A 25646-nucleotide genomic window follows, 5' to 3' on the forward strand; every position below is an offset into this window, starting at 1 on the left:
TCCCTTGCTGCATTAGCAAAACTTTAGCGGGTTTCCTCTCTATGACTGAGTCAAAATGGCCGATGATTAATAAATCAATGTGCTCTAATGGTGTCATTAAAAAAATAATAATAATACACTTCTTTTTTGTACACGTCTCAGGTATATGATTAACGACAATGAAGGAAAGAAACTTGTTTTGTTTAACGACACCACTAGAGCACATTGATTCATTAATCACCGGCTATTGGATGTCAAACATTTGGTAATTTTAACAGTCTTAGCAAAAAAAAACCACTGCATTTTTCCATTAGTAGCAAGGGATCTTTTATAAGCACCATCCCAGACAGAAATAGTCCAATGGGCCCACCAACGAGGTTTGATCCTAGACTGACTGTGCATCAGGCAAGCTATTTAACACTGGATTACGCCCCATCCCCAGTAATGAAGAAAAAAAATGTTTTTGGTTCTTCGTAAACACGACATCATTTTCACAATTATGGTGTGTCATAATTTTTATCAGATTTCATCAATTTTCAAACTTTGCTGTTGGTTTCAGACTATTTTGCAGTTTTTTTAGTGCACATAAATGTTTTCCCATACAAAAGGAACAACCAATACATATATCTAATATGTGTATGAGGGGTCGAAATACTGATTTCCAGACTGGTTTTTGCTAGGTCAACAAAACCACGGGCCGGGAGATATTTTAGCCTGCCATCCCATCAGACAATCAATTATTTTGTGTTCATACATTATAATGTTTGGTCAAATAGAATTCTTAACTTACCGCGGACCGAATGTCTGGCAGGAATTTCGGCTAATTTTGACCACTTTTACATTTGTAATAGGGATACTGTATATATATATATATAAAGCACTTTTGTCATACTGCTGTTCTCTTGTCATTTAGCTACTATTAAAAATATCACAAGCTCAGCACACACACATTTCCAGCACAGTTGAATATCACAGAAAACAAAACCATGAGTAACTCGGTGTTCTAGTTTTTTTCTTCCACAGTGATCCACTAGCTGAAGAAATAGGTAGACTCTAACACATTCTCCAGGTTGAAGGTTCCTGCAAAAACAGTCAAAAACAACAGTGTTAAACGTTCTGTTTTGTTTAAATCCCTTGCTGCATTAGCAAAAATGTAGCGGGTTTCCTCTAACGACTATGAGTCAAACTTACCATAATGTTTGACATCCAATAGCTGATGATTAATTAATCAATGTGCTCTAGTGGTGTTGTTAAAAAAAAAAAAATCCTTTTTTTGTTTTAACAAACTTGTTATTGATTTGCTATCAATGTCCAGTCAAACATTTGATCATTTTTATACACATTTTATTATCAAACATTTTATATTTAGTGTATTGGAGACGAGACAAAGATTACATAATGCTCATTTTTCCTATTACTATCATTCTCATGGGTTAACGGTCAATTGCTGGAAATAAGGTCTGGTCAACTGGTCAGCACTGAAATTAATGTAAATTGTAGATGATACAAGAGGGGTGACATTAAACACACCACCATACAATTACTTCCACAGTTCAACAATATTTACATTTTGCACAATATCACTTAGTAATTGGGCAAATATTGGTACATAAAGGATTCGTCACGAGTGTTTTTAATATGGAAAATATCAACAGAGTCTGTTAATCGAGGCTCTGCCAAGATACATACCAATTAATTAGATGAGGTTGATATTTTGCATTTAAAAGTCACGAGTAGCAAATTCTATTTATCCTATAGCATTTCTAAAATATCATTTTCATTCGATATTTAGTAAAGTACAGTACTAAAGTTGCCTCCATCGGTTATATGATGTATCACGCACTAACTAAATCTTATGAACACGTTACGCTCAGGTATACAGGTCTTGATGGCTTGTTAAATAAATGACCCATGCACAGTAACATCTTATTACCGAGAGACCTTGAAAATTTGCATATAATTTCAAATTTGCATACCATTATTAACAGAGTTAATACACTAAATTATCACATGGGTTTATGACACGGATATCGTGGTTAAGTTATAGGATAAGTTTTGTTCCTGGATACTTGCATACCCAGGGCTCTCAATGACTCAGTCAAATACACGTGAAATTACAAATTTGATGAACAGTTGGCAAGGAGCCAAGTGTTGCTGATGCAGCAAAATAAAACTACATTAAATTTTACTTAAATTGTCCTGTAAATAGGCTTCAAATTCTCAGTTAAAATTATTAATTGCAACAAAAGTTATAGTTTTGATTGTGTGAAGGGATACTTTCCGAAATTATTTACCAATATTTTATGAAAGTTCGAAAATATGCAACAGTCGGAAACACTCAATGTGATAAATATGAATAATCATATTATGCCGAAATGTCCCAAATTTGGTTGAATTTTAATTTTACCACAGATACAAATGTAATTGGCACTCATGGCAATAAATAGTTTTATTTTATTTACATGAACTAAAAACATTATATAGCAAACCAAACTTCCATGTTTGATTGATGGCTAATAAGAGTTCAATAAGTTCAAATGGGGGCATGTTTTGATGAGAAAGTGAAAATAAAATCAGTATTTCTCACACAAAAACAAAAAACTAAACTGGCCATTATCAAGATTAGTCTTCATCAGTGTTGTTCTATTATTATTTTGGTCAGCGTCGTGTGCAAAACAGCGGGAAATACGAATGAGTGAATGTACTTTATGCGATATACAGTGTGTCAGCTTGCGTGACGCAGTGGTCAGGAAGCTATTTTCTAGAACTGACACTTGAAAAACTAACCCACAAGTCACTGACCCGTAGACCGATTTCTCAATGAGAGTCTCATCTACATGTACCTGCTGAATATGGTGGCTGTTTTTTACTTATGTATTTACTTGTACTGTGCAGACTGTGTTATAACCGATGTATGAATATCCTATCAAAGTTTGTATTTCCAGAACTTTCCCAAGGATATTTTTAAGGCGCTTACATTTTTACTATCAGTTTTAATGCAAACACAAGTGCCAGCTGTGTAGTCTATGAACATTAGTAATTGACTGTTGTTAAAACAAAATGGTGCTGAGGACTCTGCATCTAATTAGGTATGCACGACATGTTTCACCTGTTAGAAGTGTGAATAACTGTGTACTGTACAGTTTTAAAAGTGTGAATACCTGTGTACTGTACAGTTTTAAAAGTTGTTACAACCAACAGTTGATTGTCACATACATGTATAGCCAATTAAAGCGTCGAGGCAATTGATTTCAGGCACTAACACAATTCCAAAGTGCTTACTTACACACCTAAGGCGTAGTGGACCCCTACACCATATGCCTCTGAGGAAACCCCAGATTTCTGTTTTCTCTGTCGGTGCCAAAAGGAATTAATTTTCCTCGAAATCATCAATTTGAGCATGCAAAAAAATTATTTCCTTTCAAATAGTCTGTAAAAAAAAAAACACCATAAAATACTACTACAGCGAAACCTCTCAAAACCGGAATTTCTCCAAAACTGGACATTTTCCACGGTCCTTTTTTAAAAATCAGTATAGAAAATAACCTCTTTAAACCGGATACCTCTTAAAACTGGACATTTTACTTGGTCCCGAGAATGTCTGGTTTAGAGGGGTTTCACTGTACTACTAATAATATATGTATGTAATTATACCTTTTTCTGGGACTTTCCTGAGAACAGAATTGAGAAGAGTTTGACTCTTCTCTTTGTCAATCTTCTCTTGCGCTTTGCTGAAACTAAACACAATTGGTCATTAAATTAACTACATGTCTGTAAATGATTTGTAAATTCCACTCTTAATTTTTGGGATGTTTCTAGAAGAAAAGAAAGTTTCCGTCTAAGCAATTTCATATACTTTCACCAATATTATTTATCAACTGATTAATTATCACTGGCTAATGGATGTTAAATATTTGGTCATTATTACCCCAGCGGTCACTCATAACGGAAAATATTTTCCATATTTTCTCAGTGAGAAATATTCTGCATTGGTCTAACGAACAATACTATTGGGACGTCATCATGATTTGGCACAGACACAAAATGACGTCATGTAGCTTAAAGAGTTTGCGTTTACGGCTCTCTTGTTTTGGGTGTTAAATTTATAACAAAAATGTAATTTTAATGCAATTCATTATAGATTTTGTAGTAGAATAAAGAGAACTTTTGTTACTGAAAATTATTTATGAACGTGATTAAATTACAAAATCATAGCAATACTTAGAACAGTGCGTAAAGTGGTTTACATCATTTCTATGCATGTACGTGCATATATGTGGAAATAAAGGTGTTTAGAGAGAAAAAAAATAGCTGAGGTAATAAATAGAATAACAAACTCGGTACCAGTTATTATCACTAAAGCTCACGACAAGTGAAAATTGTTTCACTCGTGACATAAATTTGATAATAACTGGTAACTCGTTTATTATCCTCTAGTTACTTGTAGTCTTAAAGGTAATCTGCAACATTTTCTATTATTCTATTCTATTATTTTATATATTATGTATTTTTACACAGACAGGACAGCATATACCACAGCCTCTGATATAACAGTCGTGGAGCAGTTGTTGGGACGGGAGAAAAGGGCAGAGAATGAGTCAACCAAGTGGGTTTGATCCTACAATGGTATGCAGGACAGCATATACCACAACCTCTGATATAACAGTCGTGGAGCAGTTGTTGGGACAGGGGAAAAGGGCAGAGAATGGGTCAACCAAGTGGGTTTGATTCTACAATGGTAGCACGTCAGGCGAGTGCTCTACTGGAAAGTAAATACAAACAATAACGAACCTCGGGACATCATTTGCAAACTTTTCAACAAGGAAATCCGAAAGATCTTCAATGATTGGCTGCTTGTGAAGAGAAACAAACTGCTCACGACAGATCTGGTGACAGAGGAATAAAAAATAAAACTACATGTATTAAGACAAATAATGGATAATCAAGAAGGGTACTGAAGACATTTGTTTATGAAAAAATAGTGGAAAAAAATCACAGTTGGCCGCAGTTTGAGAATAACAGATAATGAAGCGAAAGTTATTTCAAATGAGGTATGCAATATTTCTTACCCTACAACTAAAATGATGCAGTTTTGATAGCTGGTCTCACGAATCACTTTTTTGTGTATTACAAACAATGAATGAATGTTTATAACACTTAATAAGGATGCTCTCATTCCTAGACAACATTGAGAAACAGCGGGTGCAGGGGAGTTTTTGACTGAAGTGGAGAAAGGTCAGCTCACATTTTCATTGCCTAAACAGGGGTGCAGAAATGGAAAATATTTCACTAGCCCGCCGGACCAAAATCAACTAAAATTTACTAGCCTGCCAGAATTTCTACTAGTCCACCAGTCTATAGAACAATATATTATTAACAATATTATAACATACAGTGTCTTCACTTCAAATGATAATATATAAATGTATTGACAAAACATTATTAATAACACTTGGTAAGTGATCAACATCACGTGGCAAACGAAATAAAAAAGACAGGTAGACCGTCGGGCTGGTAGTTTCATTTGTTAACTCATCCTTTCGAATTTTTACTCACATTTGGCGAGCGGGCGAGTACTTTCTGCATCCCTGCCTAAACTAAGACTTTTTTCTTCTTTTTTTTTTTACTCAATACATTTTTGTTGTTGGGTTGTTGTTGTTTCTGGGGTGGGTTGTTTAGTTTGTGATTTTTTCTCGGGGGAAGGGTTAAAGTAGTCTATTGCTTCAGGAATGTGTTATGGTAATGTCAGGGTTTAGACCCCAAATTCATTGCCTTACGTAATACATGTACATAGCAAACAGACATTACATAATATTAATTAAGTAAGTAAGGTTAAGACTGGTAATGAGAAACTTATGAATATTCATTAACATACCCTGTTCATCACAGGAACGTCGCAGCCATGCGTCCAGTAGCAATCATGTACAGATACAAATGTAATACCAGCTCTGTAATGAAAACAATGGAAAACTAAAAATAAAGGAAAGGAATGTTTTCTTAACAATAATCGGCAGTTGATCAGATCACATCATTTACATGTTAAAATTAATTAAATTTTCACACAGGCACACAAAATATATGAGTCAAGTTTTAAAAGATGAATATAAAAATTGATAAAGTAACGCGTCAAAAGTCAAAAAGTTTGTTTTGTTTAATGACACCACTAGAGCACATTGATTTATTACTCATTAGCTATTGGATGTCAAGCATTTTAGAGAGAAAACCATTAGCAGCAAGGCATCTTTTATATGCACCATACCACACAGGATAGCACATACCACAGCTTTTGATATACCAGTCAAGGTGAAATGGTTGGAAAGAGAAATAGCCCAATGGGCCCACCGACAGGGATAAATCCCGCCCCAACATGAAATGATCATGTAATTACATGTATGTGTGATATTTTCAGTTTATGAACCAAAAACCCTTCCAAAAAAAATAGTGGTATCACAAACAGACGAATATTATGTGAATGTTTCTTACTGCAAGCAGTAGAGTGACGTCAGCATCATGTGCGTTGAGTCGAGGGAGTGGATGAAGTTTGGCGGAAATGCGTTCTTCTGCTTCATGGAATTCGGTTTCCTACAGAAATATATCAAAATGTTATGTTTCAAAACACGGGCTACTGGGAAGTTATACAAAAGTGTCTATGCTATACTGAACATTTATAGTCTTATTATGTGTAACTCATTCAATAAGGAAATGTTTTTTATTGTTTTATTTAATCACTTATCAACATATTGTTTATTAATGGTTATACAACATCAGGCCCCATGCTTATAAACCTTAAAGTCCAGACTTTAATAAAGTCCAGACTTTAACGTCATGGCAACGTTATTAAAGTCTAGACTTAAGCACGGGCTCAGACAATGGTTAAGGATAACAGTTAATCTTATGAGTTATTCTTTTTAATTAGCATTAAGGGATCTTTGATATGCATAAGCCCAGACAGGATAGTACATACCATGACCTTTATCACACCTATTGTGCAGCATTGGCTGGAAAGAAAAATAGCTCAATGGGACCACCAATTGATCACGCATCAAGCAACCATTTTCCCACTGGGATACATCCCATTTGCAAACCCCTATTTACATAATACATTTAAAACATCATACACATGTCATAACTGGTCACATACAAAAGAATCTGCTATTGAATAATCCATAAATGGTTCATGCTTATACACACATTTTCAATTCTCCTAGGTCTGCATATACAATTTATGATATATCTGAATACTAATAATAATATCTTGGTCATCTGATTTGTAAGTGTTAATATACTAATATCCTGATGATTTTCTCTTTTTTATCTCTTTTTTTTATAAAGTTTATTGACAACAGAAAACAATTATAGTAGTGCCATGGTTGGAGCCCTGGTATTGCTACTGTAGTCAGTTAATAGGTTAAACATTGTACATAAGTGAATAGTACTGATTATATACACAGAGAATAACTGGTTACTGCCTTAAGATACATGTATAGGATTTATCCTGCAAAGGTTAGAATGGCTAATACTGCGAGGCTCTGCCGAGCTGCATTCGCCATTCGACCTGAGCAGGATAAATTCTATATCTTAAGGCAGTAACCAGTTATTTTATTTATCCTGCAATCTAACAAGTCGAAAAATCATAAAAATTCCAGTTTTGTATGCCAAATTGTGAATCATTATTCTAGCACAGCATTTGCAGTATGACGTCAGACATGGCAGATGACATCATTTTTTTTTAAGACGCTACTTACTAAGTTTATACATTTTGTCGGTTCCAAAAGGCATCTCTAAACTCTTGAGTAATAAATAAATCTATAAATGTTGATTCCTTACTGGGACACAAAAGGATATTTATTGATACTGTATTGAAAACTAACGATATATTTGGTATGTAACTCAAAAAACATAGTGTAAAGTATCGAATCGAGTTGAGCATGTCACGTGACCTATATTTTTGGTCAGTGACCAAAAATATAGAAATTTATCTAGTCATCATATCCTGCCCCAATACATATAGTGATTGCTGGATAAATGTATATAGCACATTAATCGAACAGTAATAATGAACATAGATGCATGGGGTTAACAGAGAAGCTGGAAGTAATTGAAATAAAGAGATATCCTGATGATCTGATTTAAGGTTGATCTTGGACACACATGTGTAATAGTTCTACGTACTCAAACTGACTCCAGGCATCAAACAGCTGGATTCCGTATTTGTTGAAATGAACTGCGCGATGATACGGCTGGATGACTGGCAATCCAAGGGGGGTAACCCACTCCACCGGCTTGTGACACACTGTCGATATCAGGTGAGCACACGTCGTCAGCCAGTCCTTGAAATGGAACAAAAACGAGAAATACATGTATCTGAGAAAATGATACTGGATAAAAATTCCTGGAAAACCCAGGTCTTGAAAAGCTGGGATCGGTTGTCCAAACGTTGTTAACTTACCTAGAGGTTAACAGAAACAATTAAAACCAAGGATTAAATCAATATAAATAATAACTGAAGACATAATGTGGAAACTTGATTTATAACAATCAAAGGTATACATACATAATCAAATCAAAAGTTTATTTGTTATTTGTACCAAAATAATATTAAAAGGAAAATATTAGACTAACCCAGGATTAATTTAACCTTCTGACTACTGCAGGCGAGATATCTCGCCTGATGTCACATCAGTCGACATACTGTATACTGCATACAGTGCATTCCCAAATTCATATTTCCCGCAATTTTGCACACGGCACTCACCGGAGACGGAAATATAATTTAAAAAAAAGATTTCTTTTCAAAATGGTTGCTTTTATTTTGATTTCTTCAACTGAAAATACCTTGGTTTTCGGCAAGTATTTTCATTTGACAACAATGGCAGCACGTCGCAGTAATTTTCAGGGATCAATAGCTGATTTGTGACAGCTAATTTGTAATAAATTTTATCTTTTTACCAACAATGAAAATCACCAAATATTGCAATATGAATCGTAGTTCGGGTTTAAAAAAAATTCTGGTCAGAAAACCACTGTTATCGGGAATAATGGATATAAATACTGGACAGCTGGCCATAAAAGTCCGTAAATAAACGTGAATTTTTTTGCCAAATTTTAATCACCATTAACTGACCTAAAAATCATAAAAATTACAAAAACCCATGAAAATAATACTTACCGATTCATATATGAACTTTATTTCATGTATTTATAAAACATTTAAGTGAAAATATATCAGTAAAAATCATAAACTTGTAACCCACTCAACGTGGTTTTTGTTAAAAATTAATCCAGTAGTCTAAAGGTCAATACACCTTGTATCTGCTAAATTTGATGCGAGATTCTCTCTTGTGTATAGAACAGGTCATTTTTGTGACCAAGCTGGCCACACTGCTTTTACTCTATATTTAACATGTCAAATAGTAGTGATGTTCTGACGATCAAGTGTAATAAATTGTAAAAGTTGATCGGTTTGTTTCCACTGATGTGATGATCGTTATGAAACTCCGTTACAGGACCGGTCTCTGGCATGGCCAGTGAGCTGACCTGGGACGCAACAACCACATTAAGACTAATCTTTCGGTAAATCCTGCTACCCTGTACATGTATAAATTGAGAATAACTACATGTAGTTAATGAAGTCAGATATCTGCTTTATCCTGTGAAGGTAAGAATGAGAAATTCCACGAGGTTCAGCCAAGTGGAATTTCTCATTCGGCCTGAACAGGATAAAGCAGATATCCAACGTCATTAACTAGTTATTATCTTTATCTTACAGACCATAAAAATTAAGAGGGAAAAGCTATTATTTCTATTATTTCAGCCACGTATGATGACCTAGAAGTCAAATGAGCGATTTTGTAATGTAGTTACAGTATATCCTGCTAGAAGCAGGATATGACTTTGCTTTCGTCATCATATTCTGTCAACAGAAACGGTGGTTGCAGAATAAAATAAAATTTTAATATTACAATGACTACCTGAATTTCTTTAGTCGCAGAGAACATCTCCATGAGACACTGGAAGGTCTGGTGGGTGAGGTAGACGCTCGCGGCCCACACGTGTTTCTGTGGAAACTCAGGGATGTCTTTCAGCTGTCGTAAGATCTGGAGTTTGGCGCCGTATTTAGTCACACCGTACACAGTGGTCATCACTGTCTGCTTTATCACCTGTCAGGAGAGGCAACAGCAGTAACTCATTAAATGTAGATGGAAATGGTTTATTTAAGGTCGCACTTAACACATTTTATTGACGGTTATATGGCGTCTGACATATGGTTAAGGACCACACAGATATTAAGGGAAGGAAGGAAGGATATGTTTTATTTAACAACACACTCAACACATTTTATTGACGGTTATATGGCGTCTGACATATGGTTAAGGACCACGCAGATATTGAGGGAAGGAAGGAAGGATATGTTTTATTTAACAACACACTCAACACATTTTATTGACGGTTATATGGCGTCGAACATATGGTTAAGGACCACGCAGATATTGAGGGAGGAAACTTGCTGTCGCCACTTCATGGGCTATTCTTTTTCGATTAGCAGCAAGGGATCTTTTATATGCACCATCCCACAGACAAGGTAGTACATACCACAGCCGTTGATATGCCAGTCGTGGTGTACTGGCTGGAATGAGAAATAGCCCATTGGGCTCACCGATGGGGTTCAATCCCATCGAGCAAGTGCTTTACCACTGGGCTATGTCCCGCCTTAAATGTACATCTTCATAAATCAAGGTTAATATTCGTTCCTCGTATTCAGCCTTGATATATGTCGTCAAGAAATCGTGCCACTTAAATTTCATTGGATGCGATGAGATCTGATTGTAACGAATCGCAACGCTCCTTATAGATTCCCTTGTTATTGTAAACAAAGATGGCAGCGTCAGCATCCGTGGAAACGTGTCGTGTTTGTCATGATATGTTAAAAATAAGGTTTCGGCAGTTAATTTTTGATATTGCTTTCAAGATTGTCACGTTACCGATGCTGTGATTGGTCAGCGATGTCATCGTGTAAGGGACATAATCAGTGTTACAAATTTTCTTCTAATAGAGGGCGCTATTAGTGGATATCAGTAATCTTGACTACATGTATCACGGCTGAATACGAGGAACGAATATTAGCCTTGATTTATGAAGATGTAAATGTATAGAGAGACAAAAAGGTTTTATTAATGAAACTACTAGAGCACATTGGTTAATGAATCACGGACTATTGGATGTCAAACATTTGGTAATTCTGAATTTAGTATTCACATAAAACAATTCTTCCATTAGTAGCACTTTTTCTGACAGGACAGCCCATACCACAGACTTTGATATACCTTTCATGAGACATTGGATGGAACATGGAAAAAAAAAAAATAGGAAAAGGAGGAATGTTTATTGACACTCAAACACATTTTTAATCAACCAAAAAGGAAAGGAATGTTTGTTTAACCACACCTCAGCACAAACTAAACTATGGCTATTTTAGGTTTAACATTATGTTTATTTTTATCCTTGATCAAGAAAAAGAAAGTGAAAAAATAAGGGAATACTATTGTCTACTACAAAGGTAAAACAAAATGTCCGTAATTAGGGGATAACCCTACTGTGTTTTCCGATTTATGGACGTGTATCGGTGGTTTTACTGTCACAAATTTAATTTTATTGGCGACATAGCAGAGCCAATAAAACGGTAAATTTGCGACTGTAAAACACAGTAGGGTTATCCCTATTCTAATTAAACGGTTTGTTGGTTGATTTTAAATAGGAATAAGTCTATAAACATCACCAGCTGGTGACATCATTAGACAGCCGATTAACAGATGATGGGTGGTCGGACAGTTAGAGGCTCGAACAAAGATGTGTAATTTGACATATTTAATCAGTTCTCGTGATTAGATAATGACTAATAAAGAATAATATGTTCATTTCTGACATAAAAACGTCTCAGTATTAAACGACTTAATGACGGCTATAGAAATTGTCTTAATGACGTCATTACAAAACAACCCTGTTCTTTGCTTAAACTATGATGTATTTCTGCCAGAAAATTTGCGACCAGTATAACGGTGATTTTACCACCTGAAATTTTTAGTAGAGATCCAATCAGATTTGTTCTTACAAATGTGTTGAATTAGAATGTGGGATTGAATGTTAGTATGGTAAGATTTGACTTTCTGTAACATGGCTAACTTCCTGTAACTAAGAAAAAGGTTTTTGGTTCAAATCACTTTCTGCCATTAGTGTTCGTGTGATCCCTTATTGTTTCCACCATAATATATTTTAAAATATTTCGAAGCCTGTTTGACTCACCTTTCTTCTGACAAAGCCTTTGAGAACCGTGGCAATTTCAACTCCATTTTCTTCATCCTGAACCCTGGCCTTCTCAACCTCAAATAACAGAATTAAAACATTAATAATTTCAACTCCATCTTCTTCATTCTGTACCCTGGCCTTCTCAACCTCAAATAACAGAATTAAAACATTAATAATTTCAACTCCATCTTCTTCATTCTGTACCCTGGCCTTCTCAACCTCAAATAACAGAATTAAAACATTAATAATTTCAACTCCATCTTCTTCATTCTGTACCCTGGCCTTCTCAACCTCAAATAACAGAATTAAAACATTAATAATTTCAACTCCATCTTCTTCATCCTGTACCCTGGCCTTCTCAACCTCAAATAACACAATTAAACAATTAATGACAATTCCACAGAATTAAATATCATGCCTACAATAAACTTAATGAGATGTCGCCGACACTTGCATCTACATGTATAGTTGTTGCTCTCAATACATGAAAAATAATATGAAAATAATAGTAAATGAAATGAATCAATAAATGAATGAATCAATAAATATGAAAAATAATATTAAAAATCTATAATAATAATAATAATAATAATAAAAATTATTATTATTATTTTATTTTTTTAATAAATTAAAATTAAAAATTTTAATTTTTTAATTTTGTAAATTTTTCACTTGCATTGTGATGAACATCTTCGGTGCAACTATAAACCAAGTTTCATTGAGGTCGGAGCTAAAACAAAGCTTTAATGGGCTAAAGGGAGTATCTTTTTGTAGCAAAGCGAAAAAGGCAAAAGGAATGTTTCTTTAATGACACATCAGTACATTTTAAACTACAGCTACCTGTACTTGGTGTCTAATATATAACACTTGGTTGTACACATCCCATAGACAGGACAGTACATACCATGGACATAGGGAACTGGGTGGAATGGTAAAAAAACAACAGAGTCCTTTGACAGTTTTCTTTATGAAATAGGAATTTTAAAGTTGCAGACCATCCTAATTTCAATTTGTGAAAATGGACACTAAGTTTGGTTAATCTGCAAACCTGTAACACACTTGAATAAAGTTACAATTGAGTGAAACATGAGTTTGTGACTTTGAAATGGAGAAATACCCTTAAAAATAGAGTAGAACTCCATAGCCATTACTTCTCAGAAGTAAGTGCATTTAAAAAAAATATATGAAAAATACATTTCGTGGTATTAGACATACTAGGATGACCAGAAAATACTTTGTATGCACGGAAATGGATAATTAAAACAATAAAATCTAAGTAATGCATGATTTCAATTATCAAACAGAGCTCTAATAGTGAAAAATATGCTGTTACAGTAGTTTTTAAAAACAAGAGTCTGTAACTTTAAAACTTCCTACCAGTTCTGCAATGTCACTGTACACATCTTGCGGTTTGTTGAACGGATGCAGGTTGACAGATTCGGCTCCGGACTGGTCACGACCCAGAGCTGCGTAGTGCTGTAAACCATTGCACGACCCATCCTGACAACCACAAACAAAATTACTGTGGTATATAAACAGCTTACGCCATAAACAATTATGATAATACTAATTATCTCGTAAAAATTCTCGTAATACTGCTTTTCACATAATCTGTGATAACACTGCCTGGACTTTCATTGAATATATGATCTCTATGATCTATGATCATTGAATATACCGGTATGTATGAAAATGAGAAGAAACTGGAAGATTAATTTTTCTTACACACCCATGTAAGGAAAGTTCCGTTGTATATCATTATCATCTCCAATATATTTGTAGATAACATTTTGACACTTTGACTGGTTGCTCTACAATGATGATTCAGTCACCACAGCCATATAATCCAATAAAATAAGCACAACTGAAACTAATTGTTCTTGACATGCAAGCAATAAAAAAAATTCGGTATCGCGTTGCGATTCGCTATGCAAGTTACAAAGATCGCTACACAATTTTAAAACATTAAATAGTAGTTGCTAATCAATTTTCAATTGACTAGAAATATCGCTAAAAAGGATTCTGACAACAAAATGTTGCTGTATTCATGTAAGTTATCTTTAAACTGATTACTGTGTGACACATAAGTTAACTGTTCTGTGAATCCCATAAATATGTTTTAGTTTGAAAAGATGTTTAAATTTATTTTGAATCTGATTTTTGAGGAAGAAATAGAATACTACATTCATGTCCATTATCTTAAAACTTGTTGTTTAAAAATGTATCCAACTCGCTCTCACTCATTAGATACATTTTTGAAACAACTCATTAAAAGATAAATGGTATCTAATGGCCACTTGTGTAGTATTCTCTGTATCTGTCACACGTACCTGATGTACTGGAAAGTGCGACACGTATTGTTCGACATCAGTGGAGCGTACTGCGTTTGCGATCTCCTTACAGCATGCCAGTGTCTGCCACGGTTCATCGGACGACTGCCACCATTTTTTACCCTGCATGTAAAAAAGATAAAGTTTGTTTTGTCAAACATTTGGTAATTGTGATGTATACTCCTAGAGAAGAAATCCACTACATTTTCCATTAGTAGCAAGGGGTCTTTTAAGAAAAGACAAAGTTTGTTTTGTCAAACATTTGGTAATTTTGACGTATACATGTAGTTTTTGAGAGGAAACCTTACCTGCTACATTTTTCCATTAGTAGCAAGGGGTCTTTTATATGTGCCATCCCAGACAGGATTGCATATACCATGGCCTTTGATGTACCAGTTGTGAAATAGTGTAAGTAAATAAAACTGATCTGAGGCCATTGGTGAAATAAGAACTAAATATTAGCCTATGTAGCAATTAAACGTGGAAAACAATGTTTATCTTTCTACCTTAAAAAACATAACAAGTTCGCCAAATGGCATTTGAAATACTACCACTCTTTACTTTAAGAGGTCCAAAAAGGGAAGCAACTCTCATTAAGCCTCAGGGGAAATGGGCAAGCCACTACATAATATGGCATGCAGGAATCAACCCTGTTTTCACACCATGATTTTGGGAGTTGGACACCCCCCACCCCTCACCCCCCCAATCCAACATGACATAACCTACAGGTACATGCAGTTCTGAATCCAGCAAAATTAAACAAAGAATAGGGACACTCTTTTCAATGGAACAGTATTCGCTGCGCATGGCTTAAATAGTGATATGATCCTGAAATAGTTAAATTTAATTTTTGTTTTAAAGAAAAGGTATGGGGTTGGGGTAGAATGAATAGTTTAATTTGAAAGGTCTGATTTTTAAAATCAATTAAAATAATAAATAATTAAAAATTAATTTTTTTTTTTTTAAATGCACGAAGATAAACATCCACATATCTACATGTAAATGCATCTATGACCACATTTCATTGATTTACAACATACATAACATACATATTTAGAAATACACAAATTTAACACAGACCTAAATACAAAATTTGATGATGCTGATCTTGTAACATCAAGACAAGACAAAAATAGTTATTAAACTTGGTACGTATGTAACATCAGTAAAACATGTTGAATGAAAGGGAGGCAATTAACAAAGATGTCCACAGAAGTTGTTTAGACTGTAGTATTAGTTTAAGAACTCACATTCAGTGGATTGTCAGCTGAATCCAAAATGTCTGACATCATCTCATTGGCGTATTTCAGTCTGTCTGCATTGGATGATCTAAGATAAAACAAAACAAATGGTTTTTTTTTTTAATATCTGCTAATCAACAAAATTCACCCTTACAAATAATAACAACAACAACAACAATAATAATAATTTAAAAAAATTATAATTTCAACTAATCAACAAAATTCACCCATACAAACAACAACAACAATAATAATAAATAATAAACAAATGTAATTTAAATATCAATTGTAGCAGCAATTTATATGTACAGATTCAGGGCACAATATTTCACAAGAACAGTTGTTCTGTTCACGTGTCGGTTATGCAAAATTAAAATCATGAGAACCGCCAATCGGTTATGTGGTGAATAATTACATTCTAAAATTAAAAGTACCATATACAGTCAAACTTCGATAACTCGATCTTGAAGGGGACGAGGAAATAGTTCGAGTTTCAGAGAGTTAGAGTGTTCGAAATTAATATATAAGAGTTCAAATTTGAAACTGCATTGCAGCTGGTTGCAGCATTCCAGCCGGTTAAATTTCGCTTAATATTATAAGAAGCGTGCACTTCGCTGCCTACCTCTGAACTCTAAAAACTATGCATCCCCAGTTGAAAGGCGAATTAATATATCAGTCACCTCACCCCACGCCACCCAATCTCATCCCACCCCACCCCAGCTGTTGGTATCTTCGACGCCTGTCATACATTCATTTTGCGTATATTGTAAAAGTAACTAAATACAACAAAAAGGATCACCCAGATGAATTTGAAATATACTCTTCAAAAAAAAGAAACGCAAAAGGGTACAAATGGGTTATAACTCCGATTTTATGTTTCCTACCGGTTCATGCTTTGTGAATATAAGGTCATTGCATGTCCCAAACACATTCCCACGGTTACATTCAATAAAACGCAGCTACTGTACAATAAAGTTCCAAAATGTGAATATTCGCAAAAACGCAGCCACGTGCAAACCATGTCACCACTGCACGTGCGTTGTCTGCACGTGCAACATGAACACTGACAGTATAAAAGTGCAGGGTGTTCGCTTGCCTGGCCTCTGTATCTGGCCGACAGTTGACAATCCAGGACATGCCACGTCTCAGTGAACCGCAGAGAAACAATGCCATCGGCCGACTAGACGCAGGCGAATCCAGAACAGCCGTTGCCAGGGCATTCCATGTGTCCCCAAGCACTATCTCCAGACTGTGGGACCGTTACCAGCAACATGGATCAACACGTGACCTCCCTAGATTCGGTCGACCACGGGTCACTACCCCCGGGCAGGACCGCTACATCCGGGTACGCCACCTTCGGGAACGATTGACTACTGCCACCTCCACAGCCGCAGCAATACCAGGTTTGCGCAGGATATCCAGACCGTACGGAACCGCCTACGTGAGGTAGGAATTCGTGCCAGACATCCAGTTCGAGGTGTCATCTTAACACCACAACACCGTCGACTCCGACTGCAGTGGTGCCAGATTCATCGACAATGGCCTCAACTGCGATGGAGACAGGTGTGGTTCAGTGACGAGTCCCGATTTCTGCTCCGACGTCATGATGGAAGATGTCGCGTGTATAGGCGTCGTGGTGAATGTTATGCGGCAAACTGCGTGCAGGAAGTGGACAGATTCGGCGGGGGTAGTGTCATGGTGTGGGCAGCCATCTCACACACTGGCAGAACTGACCTGGTCCACGTGCAGGGCAACCTGAATGCACAGGGCTACATTGACCAGATCCTCCGGCCACACATCGTTCCAGTTATGGCCAACGCCAACGCAGTGTTCCAACATGACAACGCCAGGCCTCACACAGCACGTCTCACAACGGCTTTCCTACAGAACAACAACATTAATGTCCTTCCTTGGCCATCGATATCACCGGATTTGAACCCAATTGAGCATCTATGGGACGGGTTGGACCGACGCCTCCGACAGCGACAACCACAGCCCCAGACCCTGCCCGAGCTGGCAGCAGCCTTGCAGGCCGAGTGGGCCACCATCCCCCGGGACGTCATCCGTACTCTGGTTGCTTCAATGGGCAGGCGGTGCCAGGCAGTTGTCAACACACGTGGAGGCCACACCCGGTATTGACTCCAGATGACCTTGACCTTGGTGGTGTGTCCTATCACTTACTCACAATGGACTAGAGTGAATTGTGAACAATCCTGCAACATTTGGTAATTATCGGACTCACCATTCAATAATTAAATCAATTCTCCAAATGTTACGACAATGTGGTTTTGCGTTTCTTCTTTTGAAGAGTATATATGCTTGGGCATATAGGCTACATTTGTATATGTATTTATTGACCAAAATATTTTTTAAAAACAAGGCACCTCTACTTTCTTTCTCAATTTGGCCACCCACCCTCCATTTCTGGGCCCTACGCAAGATTGCTTGGATGACAAGAAAGCAGAACTTTTTAAAACCGATTTGGCAAACCCCATATTACCGGGTCCTTCCCCAGATTGCTTGATTTGTGATGTATCAATTTTTAACATAACTATATGACTGGTAATTGATAAACATTAACTGATACATAAATAGAAAAGCTAAAGTTTGACATGATTCACGTCTTTGAGAGCAAAAACAAACAGGGCTAACAATTATTACAAATGCTCTTTGAAGTTAACCAGACTGTGTCTGTAATTAAGTATTACGTAGCGAAGCTCCCCACCATGGACAAACACCGACTACCAAACACAGAATCATTTCGTTCCGCTTAGTCGGCGATCTATTATTATGTAATTATCACCCTAATCCTCGACAGCCAAGACCACCCGAGACAGCCGCACTTCGCTTGTTTGACATGATTGACAATACATATTAAAATACTATCGGCAATGACAGTTTGATCAATCTACACGCGTCGAGTTTTAGAGGTGCATACTTTATTAAATCTTTATGGCGGGACCAAAGAATTAGGTCGAGAGATCGAGGTTATCGACTTTTCGAAGGTCATTATTACTAGTTTATATAGCAACTTGGCCGGGACTGTCGCTTCAGATCGAGAGATCGAAGTTTTCGAGAGATTGAAGATGGAGTGATCGAAGTTTGACTGTATCAGTAATGAAAGTGAAAATCAGTTTGCTTTTGAAACACCAATGTAGCACAGAATCATAGTTCAAGTGTTTTAGGATTAGGCAGACCAAACTCATCGGTTACGAGAACTATATTCACATAACCGAACAATCGGTTACATGTACCTAAGTAAAACTCATGTGAACTGACTTCTAGTTAGCTAAGATTTTGAAATATTGTCCCCTGTAGATTATTAAAAAAAACACCAAAACCCTCTTTTTAAAGCTAGTTAGATTAATGAGATGTAATTTAAATATCAATATAGCAGAAATTTATATGTACAGATTATTAAAAAAACAAAAAACAAAACAATGTTTGTAAATATTACCTCTTTTTAAAGCCAGTTAGATTAATGAGATGTAATTTAAATATCAATATAGCAGCAATTTATATGTATAGATTATTAAAAAAACAACAAAAAAACATCAATGTATGTAAATATTACCTCTTTTTAAAGCCAGTTAGATTAATGAGATGTAATTTAAATATCAATGTAGCAGCAATTTATATGTACAGATTATTAAACAAATATATAAAAAAAATTGTAAATATTACCTCTTCTTAAAGCCGGTTAAATTAATGAGATGTATTTTCAACCAGTCCAGGCCTTTCTCACCGAGTGGCTTTCCCTTTGCGAACACTAAAATGCTTCGTGCAACATCGCTACCTGCATGCCAAAACAAAATATTAAAAAATGAAATATTTTTAAAGAAAGCTGCAGAAAGTACCAGTTTGCTAGTCAAACAGGAGTAAAAAAAAAAAAAAAAACCCAGAAAAGTTTGTTTTGTTTTACAACACCACTAGAGCACATTGATTTATTAATCATGGAAAAGAAAGTTTTATTTAACGACGTACTCAACACATTTTATTTACGGTTTATATGGCAAAGATATTAATCATCGGTTATTAGACGTCAAACATTTGGTTATTCTGACATATATTCTTAGAGCGGGAACCCGCTACATTTTTCCATTAGTAGCGAGTGATCTTTTATATGCACCATCCCACAGACAGGATAGTGTATACCACAGCCTTTGATATACCACTGACTGGAATGAGAAATAGCCCAATGGGCTCACCGACGGGGATCAAAATAAGACTGAGCGTGCATCAAATTAGTGTTTTACCACTGGGCCACGTCCTGCTCCATGTGAGTAAAACGTCTGATGGATGAGTTATGAAATATAATCATCAGTCCGTCAAGCAATTTTTTTGTTTGTTTTTTTGTTTTTTTTAAATGTCATCTAGTTTTATTTTCAGTTTAAACTGTAACACCATACATGTAAATCCTTGTATGGAAGCCTCCCTTTATACAGATTATCTTTCATATGGAGGTGAGGGATGTTGCCCAGTGGTAAAGCGCCCGATCAATGTGCAGTTGGTCTGGGTTCGATCCCCATCAGTGGATCCATTGGGCTATTTCTCATTCCAGCCAGTGCACCACAACTGGTATATCAAAGGCCGTGATATGTACTACCATGTCTGTGGGATGATGCATATAAAAGATCCCTTGCTGCTAATCGAAGAGTGTAGCCCATGAAGTGGTCCTTAACCATATGTCTGATACCATATAACTGTAAATAAAATGTGTTGAGTACGTTATAAATGAAATATTTCCTTGCTTTCATATGGATGATACTAAAAAATCAGCCAATAAAAATATTTGTCTATTTCAATGTTAAAAAAGAACACTCTCTTCTGATTTCACTGTGAACACAGTAACAACGCTGTTAAAATGTGTTAGTTACAGAGGTTTTCATGACTGGAGTTAAAACTGAACAATGACATTACCAAGATGATTAAAGTGTGGCGGGTAGGGATACGTCCTTCCTCGGAAATCAAGGTTGTGTGGAAACCAGAAAATTTCATCACGAAACTGAAAATACAAAATAAAGATATTTTTTTTTTTTAATTTGAATGAATGGATGTTTAACAAGTAAGATCTCAAAATGTGACGGTCATAAAGGATACATGGCTAAAATGATCCAAGTTCTAATCACAGCATATTACATACTTTCATTTAGTTTCAACTTTTGTTTTGTGCTTATATCCAATTAAGATTCAAGCACACATTTAGCCCATAAGAACTTGCTCTGGGTTGGAGCTGATACTGGGCTGTGAACCCTGTACCTACCAGCCTGTAGTCCGATGGCTTATCCACGACACCACCAAGGCCGGTATTACATACTGCTTACATTTGTCTAAATTACTTCAATATATCAGCATTTTAGTACAAGGGACATAACTCCAAATTTTCTAAAGTTATAATTAACTTGTAAACTACAGGACACAAAACGGCCAAAAAATAATTAAATAAATAAAATTATGGAACTATAATGACATCCAAAAGAAACTTTACAAGCCGTACAATTGTATTATAGAAAACCAACAAACGGTATATGGTGGGATATGAAAGTAGCATGATGTTCAACATCTAAATGTGACAATACATTTTGTGATACATGCAAAGTGTTTGAAAGGTGGTTTCTAAATGCATTCTTTTCGATTAGCAATAATATTTATCAAATTATTAAAATTTTATGTATGTAAAGGTTTTTTTGAGACATCAGTATATATTTAATCGTAAGATGCAAATATATTTAATGTTGTTGATTGATGTATTTTTTGTTAGCAGTTACACCTGGACTGGGCAGAAAAACATCCGCTAGACTGGTTTATGTGCTTCATGGTACACTAAATGGCCATATCAGGAACAAATAAAATATTTAACAAAAATTAGCAAACAGCGGTCGAATTTTACGCTATTCCGCAAACAGTATATTTCGAAACAGAATAGTAAAACAATTCTTCCAATATTCCGTCATAAAAGTGAAAATAAAGCACGGAATACCGAAAATCGCCTGCGACTATTCCGCTTACGCTTTTTCTTCAGCTACATTTTTCTGCAGAACAAATCATCACGCTACTAAGACCTTTCTCATGCACTTACCGGTACAAAATAAATGTCTTTTTGATCGAGTGAGTTCGTTTGTAATTCCAGCTAGTATGCAGTAATGCATAGACTGATATATAAACAATTCTTCGTTACGCAATGTTGTACAGGGCGACGTAGCAGTCAGGAAATCTAGTGGTACATTAATAATTGAAGGGATAGTACATTTTTAGATGGAATAGTGTTTTTTGAAATTCACTATTCCTTTGGGATAGTGGTAAAAAAACACAATTCGACCCCTGGCAAAGCGTTTTCTGGCTGCAATTTGGGGTTGGTTTTTCATCATACTGACCTTGTTTGCGATGGACAGACGATACAGCTCTTGACACCACAGACTGTACATCTCGGACTTTTGTTGTCGCAGTCGCAAGCGCTCTCGGAAAACTTTCGACTTCTCTTGAGTGGTCATGTTTCTGAAACCAGTAAAATGTCTCTTATCAAAGATGGGCTATTTCTCATTCCAGCCAGTGCACCATGACTTGTATATCAAAGGTCGTGGTATGTGCTATCCTGTCTGGTGCACTAATGAAAAAAATGTAGTGGGTTTCCTTTTTTAGACTATATGTCAAAACTACCAAATGTTTGACCTCCAACAGCCAATGATTAGTAAATCAATGTGCTCTAGTGGTGTTGTTAAACAAAACAAATGTTATTTTAACATTTGGTTCATAGAGAGGAAACCTGCTCCCACCATTATAAGTGAATCAGAGTGAGCGAGTGAGTGAGTAAGGGAGTGAGTGAATGAGTATTAAGAAACATCTATATCCATTAAACAACAAGGAATTGGGAATGTATTAAAATTCGGGATTCTGCAAAAACTTTGAGATTTTTATCTCTAAATGTTGGTACAAATATTCCCAAACATATCTTCGTTTATTCAGTGATAACCGAAAACATTACACCTCTAACATACTATTTGTAATCCATCCAGTTTAAAATACTTAACCCTCCCAAAAAAACCCACACAACCATAACTAAATTTAAAAAATAAAAAACCCATCAAAAAAACCCACTGTTGCTACACATGCTCCTTTTTATCTAGTCTACCATATTACAATAAAGCTATGTCTATTTTCTGTAGATTTGCTTGATCCTCACAGAACTCACTGAGATATCTTCGGCATGGGAGGGCACTCTGATACAGGTGGCGGAATATCAAGCTCTTTCATTCCTTTGTTATTGAAGACGTCAATGATCAGGTCCAACATCTGAAAAGAAAATACAAAATCGATCACTGTTGAAGATGCCATCTTGAGAATAACAAAGTGAGTCCACCAAGGAAAATCTATCACTGTTGAAGCTGCCATCTTGAGAATAACAAAGTGAGTCCACCAAGGAAAATCTATCACTGTTGAAGCTGCCATCTTGAGAGTAACAAAGTGAGTAAATCTATCACTGTTGAAGCTGCCATCTTGAGAATAACAAAGTGAGTCCACCGAGGAAAATCTATCACTGTTGAAGCTGCCATCTTGAGAATAACAAAGTGAGTCCACCAAGGAAAATCTATCACTGTTGAAGCTGCCATCTTGAGAATAACAAAGTGAGTCCACCAAGGAAAATCGATCACTGTTGAAGCTGCCATCTTGAGAATAACAAAGTGAGTCCACCAAGGAAAATCGATCACTGTTGAAGCTGCCATCTTGAGAATAACAAAGTGAGTCCACCAAGGAAAATCGATCACTGTTGAAGCTGCCATCTTGAGAATAACAAAGTGAGTCCACCAAGGAAAATCTATCACTGTTGAAGCTGCCATCTTGAGAATAACAAAGTGAGTCCACCAAGGAAAATCTATCACTGTTGAAGCTGCCATCTTGAGAATAACAAAGTGAGTCCACCAAGGAAAATCGATCACTGTTGAAGCTGCCATCTTGAGAATAACAAAGTGAGTCCACCAAGGAAAATCGATCACTGTTGAAGCTGCCATCTTGAGAATAACAAAGTGAGTCCACCAAGGAAAATCGATCACTGTTGAAGCTGCCATCTTGAGAATAACAAAGTGAGTCCACCAAGGAAAATCTATCACTGTTGAAGCTGCCATCTTGAGAATAACAAAGTGAGTCCACCAAGGAAAATCTATCACTGTTGAAGCTGCCATCTTGAGAATAACAAAGTGAGTCCACCGAGGAAAATCTATCACTGTTGAAGCTGCCATCTTGAGAATAACAAAGTGAGTCCACCGAGGAAAATCTATCACTGTTGAAGCTGCCATCTTGAGAATAACAAAGTGAGTCCACCAAGGAAAATCTATCACTGTTGAAGATGCCATCTTGAGAATAACAAAGTGAGTCCACCAAGGAAAATCTATCACATGACATACATGTATCACACATCAAACCAGGACTCTATCACTAAGTGTGTGTGGGGGGTGGGGGGGGGTAGGGTGGGGTAAATATGAAATCAATAACTATTATATCTTGAAGCTGCCATCTTGCAAATAACAAACAGCAGTCCACTGAGGAAAATCAATCCCATGATACATAGACAATAATACAAGAGTGACCATTAGATATCATTTATTTTAAAATGTATTTAACAAGCGAAAGAGTTTTGATACGTTTTTAAACAACGAGTTGTGAGATAAGTGGTATCTAACGGACACGAATGTATTATTATATTTCTTACATATCCTCAAAAACCAGGTTTTAAGCAAATTTTAACATCTTTTTCGACTAGAAGTTATTTACAGCCCTTGCACTTATGCATCACAGACAAATGATTGTCAGGTTAACTATACGTCATAGTGTAATCTATTTTGATTGTGCTGTGTTTTCATTGGAAAGAAAGAAAGAAATGTTTTATTCAACAACGCACTCAACACATTTTATTTACGGTTATATGGCATCAGACATATGGTTAAGGACCATACAGATATGGAGAGAGGACACCTGCTATCACCACTTCATGGGCTACTCTTTTCGATTAGCAGCAAGGGATCTTTTATATGTACCATCCCACAGACAGGGTAGTACATATCATGGCCTTTGATATACCAGTTATAGTGCACTGGCTGGAACAAGAAATAGCGCAATGGGGCCACCAATGGGGATCGATCTCACATCGACCGCACATCAAGTGAGCGCTGTACCACTGGGCTATGTCCCGCTCCGTTTTCTTTTTTATTCTTTTTTCTTCATTTGACGTATGATATTGATGACCTGGTCATCACCTAGGAGCAGCCAGTCGTATGTCTTAAAATTGTTAACACATGTACAACGGGTGTGTAAGTAATGTACATGTATATATCATACATCAAACCAGGGCTCTTACCGGTTTATTGATGACCCAGGCACATGCTCCGAGAGTGTTCAGTGAATCTAGAACGGAGTAGATCTGAGATGGAGGGGTCCTGTCCAGCTGGTCCGTCTGGCTTTGAGCCTGCAGTGGAAGACGAATCAACTGGGCTGAAAAAAACAAATGTCTCCCTAATCAAGAAAGGAAAGAAATTTTTGTGTAACGACACCTCCGCATTGCTACATTTTAAACTACGGCTATTTGGTGACTATAATTTCATTCCGACATTTTCTCGATAAAAAGAAAGAGAGGAAACCTGCTGCTGCCATATGGGTTACTTAGAGGGAATGATTTTAAGGAACACAAAAACAAATGGGACGGAATCACAGAATTCAACAACTGAAACGGAATTCCCGATTTTCAGATTTTTGGGGGCATCAGGGGGATGGGGGGATATTATTTCTTGTTGACATAAATATT

General features: G+C 36.2%; 1 protein-coding gene across 2 annotated transcripts in view; it reads right to left on the reverse strand.

Moving 5' to 3' along the window:
- Nucleotides 1-25646, reverse strand: part of LOC121390668 (DNA-directed RNA polymerase, mitochondrial-like) — a 61866-nt gene continuing 36220 nt past the window's right edge. Inside the window, exons 17-32 of one of the 2 annotated variants that reach the window (XM_041522541.1) lie at nucleotides 25203-25336; nucleotides 23043-23143; nucleotides 22228-22348; nucleotides 20774-20858; nucleotides 19538-19649; nucleotides 15863-15941; nucleotides 14613-14735; nucleotides 13660-13782; nucleotides 12280-12357; nucleotides 9951-10139; nucleotides 8152-8309; nucleotides 6463-6561; nucleotides 5855-5927; nucleotides 4771-4865; nucleotides 3634-3716; nucleotides 1-1059 (exon numbers count right to left, since the gene is read on the reverse strand). In XM_041522541.1, the coding sequence (XP_041378475.1) occupies nucleotides 1010-1059; nucleotides 3634-3716; nucleotides 4771-4865; nucleotides 5855-5927; nucleotides 6463-6561; nucleotides 8152-8309; nucleotides 9951-10139; nucleotides 12280-12357; nucleotides 13660-13782; nucleotides 14613-14735; nucleotides 15863-15941; nucleotides 19538-19649; nucleotides 20774-20858; nucleotides 22228-22348; nucleotides 23043-23143; nucleotides 25203-25336 (1703 nt within the window). In that variant the 3' untranslated portion in view covers nucleotides 1-1009. Of the gene's footprint in view, nucleotides 1060-1399; nucleotides 1458-3633; nucleotides 3717-4770; nucleotides 4866-5854; nucleotides 5928-6462; nucleotides 6562-8151; nucleotides 8310-9950; nucleotides 10140-12279; nucleotides 12358-13659; nucleotides 13783-14612; nucleotides 14736-15862; nucleotides 15942-19537; nucleotides 19650-20773; nucleotides 20859-22227; nucleotides 22349-23042; nucleotides 23144-25202; nucleotides 25337-25646 lie in introns of those variants that run through there. The other variant, XM_041522542.1, reaches the window with a different exon arrangement.

The sequence above is a fragment of the Gigantopelta aegis genome, chromosome 15 (assembly GCF_016097555.1).
Source record: "Gigantopelta aegis isolate Gae_Host chromosome 15, Gae_host_genome, whole genome shotgun sequence".
Taxonomy (NCBI): Eukaryota; Metazoa; Mollusca; class Gastropoda; order Neomphalida; family Peltospiridae; genus Gigantopelta; species Gigantopelta aegis.